This window comes from Phymastichus coffea, unplaced genomic scaffold, assembly GCF_024137745.1.
Source record: "Phymastichus coffea isolate CEN01 unplaced genomic scaffold, Cenicafe_Pcof_1.1 PCOF00010, whole genome shotgun sequence".
Lineage (NCBI taxonomy): Eukaryota > Metazoa > Arthropoda > Insecta > Hymenoptera > Eulophidae > Phymastichus > Phymastichus coffea.
Window position 1 is genome coordinate 2,049,974 of NW_026706821.1, and position 14,272 is coordinate 2,064,245.

Sequence of the window (14,272 nt, forward strand, 5' to 3'; positions counted from 1 at the left end):
CCTTCAAAGCTCTGACCCCGAATACCTACACCCTAATTTAATCAATCCTCGAGCTGGTCATCATGCCCCGGACTAACTTCGAAATCTTAACTCTAATTTCCTTAACCCTCGAGCTGGTTACCATGCCACGTTCTAACTCTGAACTCCTACACCCAATTTCATTAAACCTCGAGACGGTTACCCTGCTATGCTCCATTCCCGAACTCCTACACCCGAATTACATCAATCCTCGACCTGGTTAATTATCACGCACTAACCCCAAACTCTTAACCCCAATTTACTTAACCCTGAAACTGCTTACCCTACCACGCTGTAACCCCGAACTACTACACCCGAAATTCATCAAACACTCGATCTGGTTACCCTGACACGCTCTAACCTCAAACTCCTACATCCGAATTTCCTTAACCCTCGAGCTGGTTACCCTGCAACGCTCTGACCCCGAACTCCTATATCCGAATTTCACAAACACTCGCGCTGGTTACACTGCCACTCTCTAAACCCGAACTCCTACACCCCGATTACCTTAACCCTCGAGCTTGTTACCCTGCCATGCTGTAACCTCGAACTCTAAACCGCAATATCATCAACCCTGAAACTGCTACCCTGCCACGCTGTAACTCCGAACACCTACACCCGATTTCATCAACCCTCGAGCTGGTAACCCTGCCTCGCTCTATCCTTGAACTCTCAACCTCAATTTCCTGAACCCTCGAGCTGGTTACCCTGCCACTCTCTAACCCTGAACTCCTACACCCGAATAACATCAATTCTGGAGCTGGTTACCCTGTCACGCTCCACTTCCAATCTCCTATATCCGAATTTCATCAATCCTCGAGCAGGTTACCCTGCTACGCTCTAACTTTGACCTCTTAACCGCAATTTCCTTAACCCTTGAACTAATTACCCTGCCACGCTATGATCCCGAACTCCTACGCCCGTATTTCACTAATGCTCGAGCAGGTTACCCTGCCACGCTGTAACCCAAAACTCTTAACCCCAATTTCCTTATCCCTCGAACGGGTTACTCTACCAAGCTCTAACCCCGAACTTTAAACCGCAATTTCCTTAAACCTCGAGCTGGTTATCCTGCCACGCTGTAATCCCGAATTCTCAACTCCAATTTACTTAACCCTCCAGCTGGTTAACCTGCCACGCTCTAACGCCGAACGCCTACACCCGAATTACATCAATCCTCAAGCTAGTTACTCTGCCCTTTCAACTTTTCTAGTTCGAAACCCGGTTCTTTGTGATTCATAATGCCAACTTCGACATATTTGTAATATCTCTGAAGAAAAGGACACACGCGAAATAATTGTACAAGTTAGCGTTAATTTTATTTCATTTTTCTGTTATATTTACGTTTCATTAATTCGTGATTTCATCTGATATTGAGATTACATTTTTTAATATAAAAAGACGATCGGTACTCATTATCACCGTACATATTGTGAACAATAATGATACTCTATAAATAAATGCTGTAGACATATTAGTTAATTGCACCATGCACATTTTATAATTGCTATTTTGTGACAAGTCTCGGAGATAGGCTGTTTTGAAATTTCGAAGCAATATTCAACAGGATTGTCGAACAAATCAGGTTTTTTATCCAAGTACCCACTTTTATACCAAGCATATTTAAATACGCTTCTGAATCCAGACGAAGATAATTGATTATGTGTGACAGACTGTAATTTTATAATATTATTTTTCTCATGTAAACTGATATCTTATCCGAATAAAATAATTGCACCAGATATTTTTCTTACAAAGTTTCTCCAAAATTGAAAACCGAATACTTCCAGTGGTTGAATTTTGCCTGTCGTACCCTTAGGAATTGTTATAAATAGAAAATTTGTATCTGCTGGTGTCACATCTTTTACAGTTCGTTCACACTGTCCACTTCATGAGTCTAGTAATAAAACTGCTGTTTTCCCATAGTTAGGAAAAAATACATGTTGCAACCAAATTTGAAGTAATTCACTCGACAGCTTTCCTGATGCACTTGCTCGCAAAAATATATTAGGTGCATTGAATAGTTTTTTTAAAACAATGGGTCCAAACTTTACGTTTGTTTCTTTTAATACCATAAAAAGGGGTGATAGCATGTACCTTCTGCAGATTTTGTTGGTTGAATCGTATAATTATGCATAATAGATGATACTGATTGTACTACTGATTCGACTGTCTTCTTACTTTTTTCGCTCAATGTTCTACCAGTATGCATTTCTAAATTGTATCCACTTTGATCAGAATTATATATGTTACTTGCACTTTTGGTTGATAATTCTGTTTTTATGAGGTTGATAAAATTTTGACAATCTAACTTTAAGCCTAGCCTCATTTTCAACAGATACTTTAGTCACATATTTAGTTATTTTACGCGATACAATTTTATGCTTTTTTTTTAATAGTCATATCCAATTGGGTGAAGCTTTAAACCAAGGCATATCTAACTTATACTTTTTTTGTAAAGCCCATCTTTTAAGATCTAAATCATGCACTGTTAACTTCCGATCTAAAGCATCTTTGAGTTGTTGTAAAGTATATTCTGAAACTTTAAACAGATTCTCTCTTTTGGTCCCGCCTGTCAAAATTTTCCATGTTCTCAACTGACTTTCTGGCGAAACTTGTTTATATTTACTCTGGACGGAACTTAAAGACAGTCTCTTTTTCTTACCACTTTCCCAGTATTCAACAGCGTTTCTTTTATATCCATCGTAGAGTACCGTATTTGTTACCGTATAAGTATCTAGAGTTACCTCGGCATAGTCTACGCCATGTATTTCTTCAATTTGATCGTCAATTACTTCTGGATTAATATCAAAATCATCATCCAGGAAACATTAGTTCTTTCTTGTCTCATATTCAATATCTGAATTCGATTCAATGCTTTTACTCAATATATCTTCAACATAATCGTGTAGCTGCTTCTCTGCATCGTTTAATATAGGGATGCTTTCTACAACCGCACTTATGTGGAATGTTTTCAGTAATTTTTGAATGACGTTGTGAATTTCAATTGCCATTCTAACACATTTTGATGTTCAAAAACGTAGATGTAAAGCGAAGTTCTATTATAAATTTACTGAAGTATGCTGATCGAATATGCTTATATATACTATAAGTGAACAAAACTGTTTTGGAGTTGGCACCACACAAATCGATATCAAATCAAGGTACCCGAGGTTCCTCTACTGTTAGATCTTGGCTTATCACATACGTCAACGATTGCGACTTCTCTCAAGAACAAAACATAGTTGCAGTTCCAGTCTTACTATTTAAACCACATGAACCGCATTCGTTGATTGTGGTTTCTATCAAGGAAAAAAACAGTTGTAGTTCCAATCTTGCTATTTGAACCACACGAACCGCATTCGTTAATTGTGGTTTCTACGTCATGCCACAGTTTGATTATCTTTTGCCACGCACGTACTCGAGTGTGTTTAAGGTGGAAAATAAGAGTAACATTACTTCATGTCAGTATTTTTATATTGGCTAAAACCGCCTCGCGAAATACGTACATATACCTATTAGTATGGTAAAATTGTCTGATGAATTTTTTCGTAATAACATAATAATCGAATTTCCTCAGGGATTGTAGTAATATTTGTTGAACATAATGATTTAAAAATGAAATTCCACGTAGCTATTTCCAACTTCAAAAATTTGCATGATTTCGTAGTTGCATTTGCTATTTCCTACCTATACATAAATATACGTAATTAATTAAACGTTATCTTCTACAAATAATGTGCCTATGTTTTTTTATTTGAAGATACTATAAATATTTCGATATCGGGATTATGAATAACAGAGAACCGGGTTTCGGACTAGAAAATTGGAAAGGGCAGGGTAAGCAGATCGAGGGTTGATGAAATTCGGGTGTAGGAGTTCGGGGTTACAGTGTGGCAGGGTAACCAGCTCGAGGATTGATGAAATTTGGGTGTAGGCTTTCGGGGTTAGAGCGTGGCAGGGTAACCAGCTCGAGGGTTAAGGAAATTAGGGTTAAAAGTTTGGGGTTACAACGCGGCAGGGTAACCAGCTCGAGGGTTGATGAAATTGTGGTGTAGGAGTTACGGGTTATAGCGTGGCAAGGTAACTAGCTCGAAGTTGAAGGAAATTGGGTTCGGGGTGGTAGGGGATTAGGGTAACAAATATTCTGTTCACTCTTCAATGAAGGGGTAGCAGCTCCTGGTGACTGATACTGTATACTTTTGTGTTAGATTTTAAACGGAATTTCATAAACTTCATTTCTTCTGAAAAAATTTTACAAGAAAATATTTGAAAACATAGCTTTTCTTTCAGGCGACTTAGGAGGTTGCAGCCCCTCTAGACGAAATATATTAGCTATATTTAGCTGAACATATATTTAGCTGAAATTTAGTAGAAGAATTTTTTAGAGTTTGTTTCGTCGAAAACTGTGCATAAAATACAAAAATTTCGCTATAAAATGGTGTTGAGGGGTAACTTGCGGGGGTAGCTTTAACCCTCTAAATAGTTTATTCAGCAGAACAAAAGTATACATGTGTTTTTGAGCGTCATAGACCATGAAATAACCACCATATTCTGCGATTAACTGCTTATGTTGTATTAATAACATTAAGGGGTAGTTCACCCTCGAAATAATAGATAATAGGAATATCCCGATACACGTCAATTTTGTTTTATCATTTTTACTAGAATATTAGTTTTAAAATTTTTTTAACATATTTTTTTGATTTTGTATAGTAAAAATACACTTAAAAATACAGTTTTTCCTCTATACAACGTAGGGGTTGCAACCCCCGGGGACCAAACTGATGTGTGTCTGTTACTTTTTTTACAAGTATTTTGTGTTTTTTTGTTTCCTAATAAAATATTAATTACAACTAAAGATATTGCTGTAGGACTGCTTTGGGGACTGTTTTTTGTGGGTAACATATCTATATACTATAACATATACTATATACTATAACATTCTATAACATATCTCAATTGCAGAAAAATCGGAGGCGAAGGGTTGCGGTGGTTTCTCTTGTAAGTGTTGTTGAATATACCAGCTGAACGATGTTTTCAACTTTCTTCGCCCCTTTATAACAAAGCGTGCAGCAACTATTTCTTTTTAAATTAGAAACTCTGATCAGAATTATAAACGATTTGAGCACCATGAACTCTTATAAGGTTTTTAACTTTGTTAATAAAATTTTCTTTATTTGATTCTTGATCTATTACCTTCTGTATAGATGAAGTAGTAACAAAATTAGTTATTTTACGTGACACAATGTGATGTTTTTTTTTAATAGTTATATCCATCTATGTGAAGCTTTAAACCATGATATTTTGACTTCTGCTTTCTTTACAAGAGCCCATAGTTTTATATCAATATCATGGAAAACCATCTTTCTTTCGAAGGCTTCTTTAACTTTTTCAAGTAAATAAGTTGTTTTGCATATATAGTTAAACAATTTCTATCTCGTGCTTTAACTTGCAATCTCCACTCTCGCAATTGACGTTCGGACGTAACTTTTCTATACGTCGACTGTACATTTGTCATGGATAGTAATGGCTTTCTTTTTCCACTTTGCCAATAGTCCACTTTTTGTTTTTTGTGTTCGAAATGTACGCTTTCTTCATTCCGTAAACAAGTTGGAACTTCTGCCTAATCATTATATAATTCGTCTGTTTCATCAACATCTTGTGAAAGTGTATCACTATTGTCTTCTTCAAAACGTAAAGTATATTCTTCTTCTTTATACACGTTATTATTGACACTATGCTGTATTATATTTTCTAAAACCCTATATAACGCTAATTTCTTCGTATTAGCCTCTGATTCTTTAACTTTATCGTTGCGAGGACTGAACGTTATAGATAGTAATGCTAAAATAACCACTGGATTGATAACCATTTTAATTATATTTCAACAGACGATGATTATTTATTTTACGATTGATATTTTACTTGAAATAACTTTATAGTATTTATTATTGCATAATTGAATAACTTTATCTTCATTTTTGAAGTGTTATGTCTAGAGAAGGAGATGTTATGGTTAGACGTAATAAAGTTTAAAATACTGTCGCGTTGGTAAAAGTTGGATTTTAGTCAGGAGTTAAGCGGAGGTTGGTTAAAGGGATAGCGCCTTTATTATATGTAGTGTGTTTAGGTAGATAACTTAGTTTCTTACCTTGTTAGTACTGGGTTTCAGAAGAGATTTTACCAAACACTCTCAGGTGTTTGCACTTTATTAAGATTTATTGTTGAAAGATAAATTTATAATGCTTAGCTAAGAATCATTCCGGTTCTGAGTAGCAGGGTAGCGAAACTTAGAAATAACTAAATCAAATTCTTTAAGTTTATCGTTGCGAGGACTGAACGTTACAGATAGTAATGCTAATATAACCACTGGATTGATAGCCATTTTAATTAAATTTCAACAGACGATGATTATTTATTTTACGATTAATATTTTACTTGAAATAAGTTTATAGTATTTATTATTGCATAAATTTAATAACCGTCTTCCTTTTTGAAGTAAGGATTACATTTCCCTGAATAAAAATATTATAATCAACAATATTATGTGACAGATAAGATACACATACACACACATTCATAGATAATTATTAAATCAGTACAAAAAATGAAAACATACCCTGAGGAGCCCCTCACTCTTTTAAGGATTGAATTCCTGAGCAAAAAATTAAATGATTTTTTCAGTATTACACAGGATAAAAAACAAAATTCGCAATAGAATTGCGAAAATTTTCATAGATATACGAAGGGTTTTACATAGGATAGTCAGGATTTCTACAATCTTCAGGATTTCTATCTATCGCCTATATTCGAATGGTACTGTTGAAACTAGAAAAAAAAGCTGAAAAACCTATTTCATAATCTATTACCACCTGAGATAAAAAATCAGTTATACTGATAAGTAAACGAATTACAAATAAAAAAGAACGTATAATATATAATAGTCAATATAGACCACACCGGCAGACGTATGCTCTCCGGCAAGCCTGAAAAATAACTCTTTCTTCAATTTTAAGGCACTGTATATTATATTCTGCAGTCACTTTGCCTATAGTTATAAAGTACTTAGGTAATCTTTTACACTTAAATACAGCAGAAATAAAAATAATGGATAAAAATGGTCTTAAGAACATACAAACTTAGGAAAAGTGAATCTACCAAATGCATAGCTCTTCCACGTAAAGTAAAGGATTATTTTTGGAAAATTATATTTCTTACATAATTTGATTAAATCAACCATGAGTTAGGGTAGGAAAAGGGATACTATGGGTCTTTACAGCATTCCGAGCATGCGAAAGGCGGTGCGCACTACATTGACTATAGTACCCGCAGGTTGAAAATTTATTTCCTGATGTCTTGTGGCATAAAGTTACTCATGACAAAATCGTAATACATGTTATTGTTGTATTTTTTTACGTAATATACAATCATACTATTGTTTTTTTATAGAAGTATACCGACGAGTTATGGAAGCAAAAAGGAAGTTTTTAATGTTTTTTTAGGTACGTACCACCACTTTTTAGGGTCCAAAAAAATATAGAGATATTTTTCAAGTAAAATTATACATAATCATTTTTTTCCAACTTGGCCTTATACTTATTGTTAGTTTTTTGAAATAAATTTAAAAATTTAAATTCGTTCTTAAAATTTGAATTTCGTGCCAAAAAGTTTTTCGGTTCAACGGTCTTGTAAGAATTGAAAAACCCTACAAAAGAAAAAAAAAGAATTTTCTAGCTCAAAAATTGACGAAGATATCACCTAGGTATTCAAAATTTAATGTTGATTTTATTTGTGTGCTTTTTTCAGAAGTATTGATGTCTGATATATCAATTAAATGCGTTTCTTGTACCGTATGTCTGTTAGATTTGATCGAATCATCCAAGGTTTTGTCCATCCTATTTCCACTACTTCCTGTAGGAGGGTGGCGTGCGAGTTTGTTCGATCTTTTGAAAGGATCTGCAGCAAATGTTTGACCATATTACTGGTTGAATCTAGTTTATTTTTTACTTACGGTCGCGTAAATATTTTCGCGTTATCGGAACTGTAAAGATTGTTATCAATCATTAAAAATGAATTTGACATAAAGCGTTACTTTATGTAAAGCAAATACCCTTTTCGTATCGGAACCAAATGTTAAGTATTGACTCGAAGGTCAAAATTTGTCATACAATCATTTAGGTTCTTATTTTTTATTTATTTATAGTTTATGGAATATAGTTTAGAGGATAGTAGAATTTATCTGGTTGTTATTTTCTTTGCGAAGAAGCTGTAGATCGCGAGGAAAAACAAGCGATACAGACGTAGTAAGGCGAGGGCAGTGTCAGAAGTTTTTCCGAGTCGATCGCAGTAAGACGGTAGACGGCCAACGACGAAAAAGTCAGAAGTGCAGCCGAGGACAAAGGGCCGAGAATAAAACCGAGAGGAGAAGACGACTTGGTGCTGTATCTGCTCGGGACGCGACCTGGGAAACCGGCAGGAGTTGCCCAGCGACGACCTGCAACATCGTGCGCAGGGCGCAGCCAGGACTCCGTCATTTTCCAGCATCAAAGGTCAAGTTCGCAAATTAATTTCTCTCTTTCTGTCTCTCTTCAATGACGGCACTGTGCGTAAATTTAAATATTAAGGCGTGCACGCGCTAGCTAACTGCCCTAATTACGGTCGGGGTAATAAATCGCTCAAAGAGAAATCGTCCAGGTGATCCCTCGCTGGGCGACTTTCTTTTTTAGCTAAGTAGCCTAAGTCGGTTGGTTATCAAGGCGGTCATCTGCCGGGCGACGCGTGTTGTTTTGTATAGATTTATCGGCACGATTAGTTAGTTAACTTGCTCGCTTTTGTAATAGGTGTTAAGAACGTCGTTGTGTTTACTAGATTAAGAGTTTGTGTAATGCGACTTATTCTTATGCGATTTGTTAATGTGCGGTATAGCGAAGTTTAAGTGCAATGTAACTTTTATTTGATTTAATTAGATTTGTTAAAATGAGAATTTGTTTGTGTGTATTATTTATTAACCATTTTCATTTCTTTGTTTCTTCCCCCTTCCTGCCTCAATTACTATAAGCGAGTGCGTCTCACTTGCCCACCTCTAAATAATGGTTAACGAACGAGCTTTCGTTACACGATAATAAAGATTTATATGATTATTTGCATTTCTTAATACATATTAACTACGAAATTGATTGATTCCACGTTACACTTATAGTTTTATAGCTTTTATCAAACAGAATAAAAAAATTTAACAATGCATTTATTCAAATTTTGCATAAATCCGAATTTTATGTCACCGATTTTTTCTATGATAGTTCGTTTGAAAAAAAGTCTCTCTGCAAATTTCAACCATTTAAAAGCTATAAGAACGTGAATATGTTTTTTCAAAATAAAAAAATACTTTATGTTGTAAAATGCATAGCTCATCCTATTTTCAATTTTTCTAACGTGTTACGGCTTATTTTCTTTGTTAAGGAGAATATGTAATAGATAAACGAGAAATCTTGCATCTTAGTTTATTTTTACAATTAACTTTAATTTTGAATGTCAAAAGGTCAAGTGTATTCGATCTGTATATTTTTACTCTATTACCCTTCAAAACATATAAAATGATTACTTGCTTGCTAAGAATTGTCGAAAAAAAATTGTTTGTAATTGCGGCCATATTGGATCCGCCATTTTAATAATGTTTAGTATTAACATTTTCACATCTTTTCCATCTATTTTATATTTCATGGATGTAATATGGCTAGATTCCAAATCTTATTTTTTCGAAAAAAAAATAAGAAAAACAGTAATTGTTAAAATCAGACAGACGATGTTTTGAGTTCAGTTATTTTTATGGCCATATTGAATTTCTAGGAGAAAATTTTTTAAATTTAACCTCAGATTCGAAGAGAACAAGTTTTTTTACATAAGAAAGTGTTTTTTCCTAATAATAGTTGGGTTGTCTTATATTTTAGAGACGAAAAATGAACAGTCTGTCAAATGTTCGCTTGAGCGTTAATGGGTTAAAATGCTTAAAAAATAGTTTTCTGTGAAAAAATTTACTTACAATGCTACATAAGCTCAAATATGTCAAAAAACAGTGTTTTTTTCACATTTGGTAGAAAATCTCAAAAACCTGATATTATGAAATAATTCTAAGGCTAGATTTGGATTCACCGCACCAAAATCCTTCGGGAATACTATAGGTCGCTTGTGATATAGAAAATGTCCTATTATTTGTGTACCTGTGTAATTTTTCGCCAAGGTATTAAACTCTTGTGCTTTCTAGATTCTTCCTAATATTCGCAAGAGCATGTGACGGGGAATGTAAGCATTGAAATTTCACTGTTATAAAGCGTTTTCTTCCAGAAAGCAAAAAGGATGTACTTAATTATGTTTTTCTTGGAAATCTTAATTACTTACCGTATCTGTCCGCTTGTTCATGTTTTTGAAAGAAACTTTAATCAAAGTACGAGGGGGATCAATAAGTCTTTACAAAAAGAAGGAAAAAAGAGTTTTGCGTATGTAATTTTTTTTTTATTTTTCAACATAATCTCCTTGAAGGTCGATATATTTTATTAAGCGGTTTTTGAGTTTTTTTTAAGCCATCAGAAAAATATGATTTTTGAAAACCCTCAAAATAGGCATATGTTTCGGCAATAACTTCTTCATTCGACGTGAATCGTTGTCCGGCAAGCCATTTTTGAGATTAGAAAATAAGAAAAATTCACTGGGAGCCAAATCAGGCGAATATGGTGGATGGTCAATTAATTCAAATTTTAAATCGTTAATTTTTGCCATCGAAACTGCACACGTGTGAACTCGAACATTGTCTTGAAGAAAGAGGCATTATTTTTTGTTCAAGTGAGGACGTTTTTCTCTGATTTTTTCTTTTAGCTAACCTAATTATGACGCATAATATTGTCTAGTGATCGTCTGGCCCTTTTCTAAGTAGTCGATGTAGATGATTCCATACGCATCCCAGAAAACCGTGGCCATAATTTTGCCAGCTGACTTTACGGTCTTTGCCTTCTTTGGGGCTGATTCTTCTGGGGTAATCTATTGTTTGGACTTTTCTTAGGTTTCAGAAGTGTAGTGGTGTATCCATGTTTCGTCTACAGTTACGAGTCGACGCCAAAAGTCTTCCGGATTACGGCGTATGCATGCCAAAAGAGTCTCAGAGGTGACCACGCGGGTTCGTTTGTTTTCAACAGTGAGCAAACGCGACACCCATCTTGCTGATATTTTTTTCATCCCCAATTTTTCATGCAAAATTGAAATGATTGTACCCTTTGATACCCCTGTGGCCTCAACTAAGTCCCACAATTTTAATCTTTTATCACTCAACACCATATCGTGTATTTTGTTGACCATTTCGGGCGTACTCACTTCTACGGGGCGTCCTGAACGAGGTTCATCTTTTGTTGTTTTACGGCCGCGTTGAAATTCATTTACCCAGTTATGAACAGTCTTAAACACAGGGGCAGACTTGCCATGAATGGCGTTCAACTCAACTGTCATTTTTTTTGGTGTAAGGCCTTTCAAATGAAAATGTTTTATCACCGCTCGAAACTCTGTTTTTTTCATTTTTCAAATAAACCAATAACTTTTTGTTCAATCAACGCTCACAAAAAAACAACTTAATGAATCGAGCTGAAACTTTGTATGATATCTAGTAGTTAGTAGTATTGCTTGCTAAAAACATCATAATTTAAGCGTGACTAGCGCCATCTCTTGGATTTTTTAAAGACTTATTGACCCCCCTTGTATGTATCGAGTATCTTATACGCCAGTATTTATATTTCTATTCAAGAAAGGACAAAAAATATATTAAATGAAATATTACCTGTCACAATAGATTTTAAACTCTTGGAATATTCTACTTCTTCAACGCCGTTACTTCTTTTTTATCATTTTAAAAACTCCTATTTCGTTCGAGCAAAGTTTCGTTATTTTCCACAGCAGAAATGATACAGTATTGGTCTTTGAAAAGTGTCTTACGAGAGATTTGCGTAGCTTATTATAAATTCAGTCCTGATGGGTTATAAAGATTCTACAAGCAGTTACTGTATTGTCCCTTTTATTAATTTAATATTCGACATGTTATTGATAATGAAAAATTGCAAAGGTCGATATGGTAAATAGATCAGTACGAAATGACATGGTCGTTCAGAGGTATTCTTCATGAGTTACATTAGTCGTCGATAATATTTACTCCGATTACAGTTAGTTTGCGCTTCTGTTGAGAAATCAAATGCAATAGTACCATTAAAAGCTGTTTAAAAGATACTGTATATACATGAGTAATTATTTTTTTATATTAAATAAGGCTGGCATTAAATCCAAGTGAAATTAATTAGCATTGATCAAATAGATAACTTCAAGATATATTTTAAGATTATTTAAATATTACAAATATTTCTGTATTTTTCGGGTATACTTTATTTGAAATGTTATATTAACTTTGAGTTTGGAAAGTCAACTTGCATAAATTATGTACCAATACATTTTGTTAGATAAACGTACTATTACAAAAAAATAGTTAAAAGTTAAGTTTCAACATTGATTATTTTAAATATTCAACATATCATTTTTTAATATATAGAAAAGTTATGAATGGCTGATAAACTTTTATTCAAATAGAATTGTTAATCTGAATAACAATTGAAAATTTTATGCTGTTACCTTGGACTACATCAGACGTCGTCCAACTAATTTTTAATTTTTCGAATGTATTTGTTAATTACGTAGATCCGGCACGAAAAATTGACTTTAATATGAGACTTGCCATGGTATGCGATGCGGCTTGGATACATTTTCCGACACATTTTAATTTAATGCACATGTCAAGAGCATTTGCAGTCCGAGTTGATGCAGCAGCATTACAAGAAGGTGCTCACTTTACAAGGTATTTATCTTTAATTTTATGTTTTAATTTCATAATATTGAAAAAAATAACAAACTTCCGTATCAAGTAATTTATTTAAAAATCTGTATCGAATATTTATTTATATAAAATAATTTATTTTTAGTATACGAGCATTTGACGTTACCAATGTGAACAAAGGACCAATATTTCGCATACCAATAACTGTTGTTCAGCCTTCGTTACTTTCGAAAATCACAGCATTACCTGATCTTATGTATACCAATGTTCAATTTAAACCAAACACTATTCGTAGACATTTTATTCTTATACCTGACGATGCTACGTGGGCAGGTTGAACTTTATTTTTCTTATTATCTGTAATCACTTAATATCTAAATCTTATTATGCTTCCGTAACCATTAACATTTTGGATTTTTGTTTTATAATATTTCAGTTTTAAGACTAAAAACATCAGAAAAAGACAAAACCGGTAGATTTGTTATACATGCAGTACAATTGAAACCGCGCTTATCAACGAAAACTTTGGAGTTTAATAAAATGGTTAATGTTACCTCCCAGTCAGAAACGGTACAAGGTTTTTCTTTGCAAGGTGGATTGATTCTTGAAGTTGCTATAGCTAAATATTGGGCGAATTTAGGCGACATACTCATTGACTATACTATGGAATTTCATGGTATTCGCTTGATTAATGGTGATTTAACTATGCAGTCTGGAGATGGTATTCATCGTCTTGAACTTCGTAGCTCACTTAGAAATGAAGAAATAACACCAAATATTCTATTAAAAAACTTTGTCCAGGTTTTAAGGTAAAGTTAAACTTTATATTTATATTGATTAATTTATTTTGAAATAAGTAGCGGCTAATCGTTGTATAATGATTTTCATAAAGATTTTTGTAAATAAGTAATATGAAAAATTGCAAAAGCGAAACGATTTATTTTTTACATAGGATCTTGCGTTAAGTTTAGTCTTTGACTATGATTATCTTAATTCCATATAATAAAATTTTTTTTTAATTTCATTTGAAAGACTAAAAATTAATACATCAAAGTCATAATGTGCGAAAAAAAGTGAGAAGAATACAGCGAAATTGTCGTGCCCGTAATTATAAGGCAATTTTTGTTGGAATATGTTATGGCATTGTTTGGAAGAGCTACAGGGTAACGTAATAATATATTGATAATAAAATTGATGCATTAATCCGAGATGTGTCAATTGATAGTTTAGTAATAATGTAATGACGAGCCTATAGTAATAGTAAGATCCTGCGAGAAGGGCTAGTCGGGATTTTTATAGATGAGCTTTTGTACAAAATGATAAATAAAATGCAAAAACCTAAAAAAAAATTCGTTTTTCGTTATCAGGTTTTCTTAAAAAATATGAAGTTGA

The 14,272-nt window shown here is 33.7% G+C and overlaps 1 protein-coding gene across 3 annotated transcripts in view; it reads left to right on the forward strand.

Annotated features, from left to right (window-relative positions):
• Nucleotides 1–14,272, forward strand: part of LOC131671514 (tripeptidyl-peptidase 2) — a 250,352-nt gene that overhangs the window by 102,012 nt on the left and 134,068 nt on the right. For all 3 annotated transcript variants that reach the window (XM_058948008.1, XM_058947988.1, XM_058947999.1), the window contains 3 exons: nt 12,745–12,901; nt 13,026–13,213; nt 13,317–13,689. In XM_058948008.1, coding sequence (XP_058803991.1) covers nt 12,745–12,901; nt 13,026–13,213; nt 13,317–13,689 — 718 coding nt within the window. The remainder of the gene's footprint in view (nt 1–12,744; nt 12,902–13,025; nt 13,214–13,316; nt 13,690–14,272) is intronic.